Source organism: Camellia sinensis, chromosome 15 (genome assembly GCF_055761805.1).
Source record: "Camellia sinensis isolate YWXY chromosome 15, ASM5576180v1, whole genome shotgun sequence".
NCBI lineage: Eukaryota > Viridiplantae > Streptophyta > Magnoliopsida > Ericales > Theaceae > Camellia > Camellia sinensis.
Window position 1 is genome coordinate 7526589 of NC_138975.1, and position 8213 is coordinate 7534801.

Here is an 8213-nt window from a genome sequence, read left to right on the forward strand (position 1 = left end):
AGGAGACTGACCAGAGAGAAGAGGAGTAGGCATATGGTTGAGAAAAAAAGTAGCAGTAAGAACTGTTTCACTCCAAAACGAAGCCAGAACAGAGGTAGAGAGAAGGAAAGACCTAACTGTCTCCAGAAGATGACGATTTTTATGTTCGGCGCGACCATTTTAGGCAGGTGTATCAGTATAGGAAGTCTAGTGAATGGTGCTTAATTTGGCCAAATACTCACAGAACTCAATTTTAAAATATTTCCTATCCAAGTTAGATCGTAATAATTTAATAATAAATGCAAATTGTGCAGTGACCATAGACTGAAAAGTACGATATATCTGATAGAAGTTAGACTTATGAGTCGTAAGATAAACTCAAATGTAACAAGTGCAGTCATCAACAAATGACACATAGTATGCAGAATCCCTTTTAGTGAGAACATGAGAAGGATTCCAAGCATTAGTATGAACTAAAGAAAATGGTGTATCAGATACAGAAATACTTTTACGAAAATGTAAGGTTGTCATTTTGGTAAGTTTACATCCCCGACACTCGTTAAGTTGACTAGGAAAAACTTTACCTAATATACCTGACTGAGCTAAGGCGGTCAGCAGACAAATGTCCTAATCTGGAATGCCACAAATAGAAAGGACTTGACAGAGAATCTAACTGGAAAAAAAAGCAATCTGAGAGTTAGTCATAGGTAGATGTAAGCTCTTCACCACATAGAGGTCTCTAATTCTACGGTCACTCCCAATCTGCCGCTTGGACATCCGATCCTACACAGAATAGATAGAAGAAGAAAATATAACATCAAAATCAGAGGCATCAAGTTGACTGATAGATAATAAACTGACAGATAATTGCGGAACATATAAGACAGATGGAATAGAGACAACAGACATAGCAAACGGTAGAACAGACCCAATAGATATAACAGACATATCAAACCCATTAGTAGAATTGACAGTAGTAGGAAAGGGAGTAATACAATTTTAGAGTAAGGAGAGATGATGAGTCATATGATGAGAGGCACCAAAGTCGAAAATCTTGACAAACAAAAAGATACTTAAAGAAGACCCAAGCAAACCTGAATAAAGAAATGAAACAGTGGAGACAGATGGAGATGACTAGGTGGTAGACAGTATATGCTAAAGTTGACCAATCTGAGTACTCAAGGAAGCTAAGTTAAGATCGAGAGACGGAACAGATGCACTATAAACGGTTGGAGTCTGAAAAGTACTCTGAGTAGGAGCTCGAAAGTGTGGCTGAGATTGCAGAGCAGATAAACGGCCCTTCTTGAGACAGTGGGACTTTCAATGGCCCTTCTAATGGCAGACGGCACACTCATTAATAGCTAGAGACATCATAATAACTAGAATTCTGAGGGGCTCAAGTGTAATAATGTTTGAATAGAACAAAATAGCCAAACCAGGGGTCGAAGGGTAATAATAAAAAATTTGAGGGGTTCAAGTGTAATACACCTAAAATAGACCAAAGTAACCAAATCAAGATCAGTTGACTCGACAACCCAGATGACCTGACGAACCAGTCGAACAAGAGAGAGCGAGAGCAGCCTGGTGTCGCAATTTCCAAACCAGATGGAACCAGAGAGCTTGTGATGGGTCGCGATACTAGAGTAGAAGAAAGAAAGAACTTCAGTGCTTAGAGGATCAGCGAACAAGGATCACCCATGAGAACCAGTTGATGAACCCTAAGTCGACAAAATCAAAGGAGAGAGAAGACCAATAGTAAAAGGAGTTTTGACTGAAGGTCACGAACCAAAGAGGGGTTAAGACGGATGGCCTTTCGACCAGTGAAGACGAACCACGACGGTGACGAATTAGAGCAAAAAATTGCGAGGTCCAAAGATATCGGACGAATTAGAGATGTCGACCATAGAGGAGTTACGAACCAAACTGGAGAACCCGGGCAAATCAGACAACGACTCAAACAGAGGACCAAACGAACCAAACCCAATCTCGAACAAGATGCGTCGCACGTATTAAAAAGGTTGAACCAAAGAACTCAACGAAGCAGAGAAGCTTGGACAATGGTTGCTAGGGTTTCGAACCTAACTCTGATACTATGTAAACTTTCAGAATATTTTCTATATATTCAATTGTGTATGTAATACAAGAATACATTAGTTTATATAACAATCTAACCCTAGAACGAAAAAAGAAATATGAATTATTCACTCAATCCCTAATATATATAAAATATATATACTACCATATATACATAAAATCTAATATTCTCACAATAATTACATTTGTTCTTCCAACTTTTGCTCTTACTTGATCCTACTGACATACGCATTGAGCCGAGACCCTGGTTACTGTTTTTAGTAGCAATACTAATTTATGTATTCAATAATGTGCTTAATTTATGTTTCATCTAGCATAATAGAAAGAACATTATAGTTTTTTTAGTGTCAATTTTTAATGATTCGCCCATAATCGCATGTGTCCCCAAAAAAAGCTTGCCCTGACACATTCTTTCATTACCATTCAGTGAACGTGCATTGCCTCTTTGAACGTCCCGCTGATTGACTACTAGATCCAGCGATGGGATTGATCCCAAAAGAGAGGTCTTTCTTTCTGGCTATGAAATCACTTGTATTGAAAATCTCTAAAAACCCCCTTGTTTTCTTCTTCATTCTAAAAGAAAAATTATGAGGAAACAAACATGATTTTCATACCAATGCAGGATCCACAATATGGAAACAATTCGAGCAATCGATAAAGTAACTTTTACATCGAAGCAATCTAAAAAATTCTGAAAATGTAGCAGTTGTTACAATGAATTAAAAATACATACAGCAACAGCAACAGCAACAATTAACCATTATGTCTTCAAAGAGTTTGTCCACTTGAAGAATCTCAAGTGATTTCTGAGTGGCTACTAAGGTCACAAATGGAAGAGTATGAATACTGTAGAAAAACCCTTGATTAAGGTAAATTGGAAATATGAGTATATCAAGACATTCCTTTAATCGCTCTATTCGGATTTTCCTTCACTTGAAGAGTTTAGCAGAAACAAGAGTAGGCCAAGTGATTCTTCTTTGAGACGTACGGGGATATGAAATCTGATGCAGAAGCAGAACCGTGAACATTTGCAGGAACAAGGATCTGAGTCCTGCCAGAAGCAATCCTCTTACCGGCTACGTTAGCATAGAACAGGCCTGAGATGGCGGGAACAAAAACATCACTCTGAGAACAAATGTAGAAGTCAATAACCTTCTCGAATTCAGTAGTGTCTGAGTCGAGAAATTTGTCCTTTTTATCCACTGGCATAATGCCTTCCTGTAACGGTTTTCAAAGCAAAAGAGATATTCAGAATGTAATCAACTCTATTTTGTACCAAAGCTGTGATTTAAGACAAATGTCTTGAATTCTACTATACATGACATTCAATTGAGTAGAAAACTGTCCAAGTTGCTCTAGTCTAAGAAGATCTAGGGCATGACTGCACCAAACAGGCTCGCAATAGTTCCAATGTGCTTTATATACAATTTGGGTATAATTAATCATAACAAGTATGGATTTTATAACCTTTTCATAATGACGCCATTCTTGACGATGGATTTGTAATGTTGTGTAAAACATGACAGGGCTCTTCCTTTCTATTGAAAAGCACTTGATAATTCTATGTTGAAGTGATTTCTGCTTTGCAAGAAGCGAAAGGAAAGAAATTTTTTTTTTTACCTTCCCCCTTTTCTTTTTTCTTTTTTTAAACTTTTAGAACACATGAAACAGACTGATAGGAGTCATTCTAGACAAAGAATTCTTCCTTGAAGTTGCTTCAAAACATTCCCTAAATGAAATTCTAGCATTGAAGTCTAAAAATACTGATTGACCATTCTAAGAACTGATTAAGAAAGAAAATTCCACATAATTAAACTTAATTGAGACATGATTAACATGTTACGGAGGAAAAGAGAGGAAGAAAGGCGTTACCTTTGTATAAGTTTTCGGAAAGAAATCCTTCAGAGTATCAAGGCTGCTATCCCACCTTGATTGGGTCAAATATATAGTGGTGTCCTTGTCGAAACCCATCTTCCTCAAAAATAGTGCTATCTCCTCGGGACTGTAACAGCTTTTTGTTCCACTAGATCCTTGGCAACCTTTTTTCTCCAACATCTCAACCCTCAAGTCCACAGCTATGAACCGACCATCTGACTTCCGACTTAATGTTCTTAGCCGCTCAATTATCGAGTCAACTACTTCATGAACCTCTGGTTGTAGCTCTAGAGTTCCAAACATTGCCAAGCACGCCACAGAATCGATTTTACCTTTTTGGTCAGTCTTTCTCATATTCACCGAAGGAAAGTATGTTGCCAGCCTTAGATTGCCCTTTGTACTAAAAATTGGTTCAATATGTTCAGCAATGTGGCTTTGAGTAACTCGATTAGGGACCTTCACAACTGCTAAGTTACGGGATGATATTTCGTCAGGCTGATTTTTAGCGACTCTGACCACCCCATGCAAGCTTTTTACAAGCCTCTCAACATCATAAATATCTCCAAAGTTCCTGAAGATTTCAGCATGTCAGAATAGTTGTGTTTCATGGCTTAACTATATGCAATAAGTACGTATTCATGATCTAGAAATTAACCTTACACAATTGGAAACAATTCGCATTTATATCACGTACATAAATACATAAAGGTGCTGGCTGCGGATTTCCAGGACAAGGATTGCTAGGTATTATTGACTCTTTCCCTGAAGACATCTCAGGTGGGAGTCCTAAATGAAGAGCTCAATTTGTGAATGCATGCTAAGCATTTGGCATATCTAAAACTAGAATTTATAACTGTTGATCTTTGTAATTAACCTTACATGGTTTTCCTTACCAAGAATTAATATGTAAGACCAGAGAAACAGAGGGAAGATTCATAATCCAGTGGAGAAATGAAACTATGAGATGACATAAAAAGATAGACAGGGAACAAACTTATCAGTATCAAGAAAACAAATGGAACTGTATTTTGTGTAGTAAAGCATGCCTATAACCAAAATTGTTTATGTGTGACTAATTTTTATTATACTCTTTCGTTAAAAATTATTTCAGAGGCAATAAGCCCCTAAAAAACGAACAAAGAAAGAAAAAAGACTGCTAAAGGAAAATATTAAGTCGAATTTCATGGGAGGATTCAATTGACTTATAGAGCTTGTGGTTCATTTTTCAAAAGTGTACATAGACAAAGTGTGTTAAAATGCTATTATGGGCACTTACATTTTATCACCCGGTTTACTTCCCCTTATGTCCGGCAGTACAAGAGTTGCTCCTAGATATCTTGCCACTACAACAGCATCAGCAATCTGAAGACATAAATTACATAGAGTAAATAAATAATTAGGGATGAAAGATAAACGAAATAAAAGTTTTATCAAAAAGACAAAAATGAAGAACTCTAAAAGGAATCCACTTCATCAATAGAATAGGAAAGGATATCATAGTTAGCTAATTAAGGATATATGGACTTGGATAGAGAACATCTACTTAAAAAAAAAAAAAAAAAGAATTTTTTTTTTCTTCTAGAAAGCCAAAATTACAATATAAAATAATAAAGAAAAGGAACCCAAATGACCAATAAAATAGTGGACAAGATGAGCAATATAGCACAATCGGGACAAGAAAATTGCTTTGCAATAAAATTCTTCCCCCCCTCTTTTCTCTTTTTCCTTTTCTTTTGGGTAGGCAGAACCAACACAGCTTGTTCAACAAAGCCAAGTCGAGCAATATAGCACAATCGGGCCAAGCAAATTGCTTTGCAATAAAATTCTTCCCCCCCCCCTTTTCTCTTTTTCGTTTTCTTTTGGGTAGGCAGAACCAACACAGCTTGTTCAACAAAGCCAAGTCTTAAATCAACTTTAAACATGCATCTACTAGGAGATAGATTCACTATTAATCACCTCTAAATATGATTTGAGTGGGAATTATCAACTGTGAGCAACCAAGTTAAATTAGAAGGAACTTGAATGGAAAACAAAGCATCAGCTTTGATAGAGTTTAGCCAATTTTGTCTTGATGTTAAAGCTTTCAGATAGAACTAGTTATTTTCTAAATGTGGAAAAAATTCCTATTTTCCTTCTCATGGTAGGTCGCTATTGATCACTTGATGCACATTTGACACAATCTCACCCACCTGTGTCTCTGATTACACCAACACTCCTCTAGGCTTGTATTTCTCAGTTGCCTCCGCCTCATCTCTGTCTCTGTGTTAGTGAGCCCTAGGTAATCAGATCCTAGCATTTTGCAGCTCTTTTTAATAATTCTAATTAGCTTGGCCATTTACGAATTGCTCACTAACTGTTCAATAAAATGTTCAGTAATAGATTGAACCACCCTTTTATTCCAATAAACCCAGAAAAGAGTGCAAGGCAAGGCAACAGGAAACTGATGCATATTAAATTTAGGATACCTGTGAGACATGATATTCAGGGCCGTTGGTTAATGAGAAGGTGACGAAACCGTCTGTTTGTGTTGCTTCTTCTGTTAGCCATAAGAACAAATAAGAAAGCATGAAAGAGAGAATGATTAGCCAAAGGTAAGCTAATTTTAAAAACTACGAAATTTACGAATCTCTAGGACTCAAGCCGACTTACCCAAACCGGGTTTTGTCCAACAAGGTTTCAGATCCAGGCCATCCTCCTTCCAAGGCCCATTACTTGCTCTAGCATGTGTAACAGTGGTGTGCTCTGTAAACTTGACATTATCATAATTCTCCCTTGGTTCTTCCGAATGGTTGGTCTTTAAGAGGGAAGAAATACAAAAGAAATTTAGAGAAAAAAATACATAAAAGAAGAGTAATAAAGTAGATTAATAATGGATACTCATGAAATGATTGTTTCTTTGTAGTTACACAAAGTGAAATTTATGAAAGGCCCACTTAAAATAAAACCCCAATACATTCCTTCCTGAATTGCCTAATGAATACATAAATATACATAATCAAATCCTTTGGTTGCCCAGAAACCATAGAAGCACATGCTAAGTGAAGTGAAATATGAAAATTTAGCTTAATTTTCCCTTCACTTCACGAATCACTCCTCAAATACTCAAAAAAAACACAGCCTTAAGGATTAACTGATGAAAGATCCAAGATTTGTTCATCTTTTCCACAAATTGTCAGCAACAAAGAGAAGAATTAACCAAGCTATAGATATGATCATAAAATGAATTCAACCACATAACAAAAACTAAAAAAACAAAATTGAATAAAAAAGATGTATGAATTTGACATACAGCAATGATTGAATGAAGTTGAAATCTAGAAGAGCATAGGCACAGACACTCACACCGACACTCAGAGAGTAGAGAATGAAGTTAACTAACATGATTTAAGAACAATTGATTCGAAAATGAGGAAACAAAACACTAGATTGAAGTGAATCCGAGAGAGAGTTGGAAAGAATACTTTGGGCGAATCGAAATGGTCGCGCTTGATCATGTTACCGAGCATTACAAACATGGTGATTGTCAAGAAACCAGCCAACACCTGCCTTGGATCTACAGCCATTTCCTCAGATCAAACCAACTCGCTCTCTCTCTCTCTCTGAATAAAAGAATAAAAGAAAGATAAGAGACAGAGTCCCACAGGAGACAGAGAAGAGAGGAGACAAATGTTGAGCAAATGGGGGGTGTGAATCGTCTTCGTCTGTGTAAAGATTTGGAACAAGTTTTAATTAAAGTCATCTTAACAAAATCCAGTGTTACTTGTATTATTTAATGTATTTATTAATTAATGTTCTATTATTATTAATAATTTTATTTATTATATAAATTATAAATACTTAAAATTTTTAAAATTATGTCACATTATCTGTTAATATATTAATTAGTATATTAATTAATATATATACCATTTTTCTAACAAAATTTGTGATATCCGTGAATCACTCTCCTTATCATTTGTTAATTTAATCATTTATTTTATAAAATATTTAATATATATTTTTGATTTATTCGAAAAATTAAATTAATTTAATAATTATAATATTTTAAAAAAATACAAATATTTAGAGATCAAGTAATTTTTTTTTCTACAAATAATATATATTGAGAATAATAAAATTAACTATTCAAATTATTAAAATAAAATTTGATATGAGCCGTACAAACTTTTTCTAATTCTCATGTGGCCCTGAGATAAATTAATTTTTATTTTATTTTTTTAGAGGAGAAAATTAATGGTTAGTTGGAGAGAGAGAGAGAGACGAGC

General features: G+C 35.5%; 1 protein-coding gene across 1 annotated transcript; it reads right to left on the bottom strand.

Moving 5' to 3' along the window:
* Positions 1 to 2661: 2661 nt before the first annotated feature.
* Positions 2662 to 7706, bottom strand: MSR1 (O-fucosyltransferase family protein). Its single transcript, XM_028249527.2, has 6 exons — positions 7410 to 7706; positions 6598 to 6742; positions 6414 to 6484; positions 5225 to 5310; positions 3946 to 4519; positions 2662 to 3291 (listed from the first exon to the last, which is right to left on the bottom strand). Exons 1-6 carry the CDS (start codon positions 7509 to 7511, stop codon positions 3016 to 3018), a joined length of 1254 nt encoding a protein of 417 aa, XP_028105328.2. The 5' UTR covers positions 7512 to 7706; the 3' UTR covers positions 2662 to 3015.
* Between the last annotated feature and the right edge of the window lie 507 nt (positions 7707 to 8213).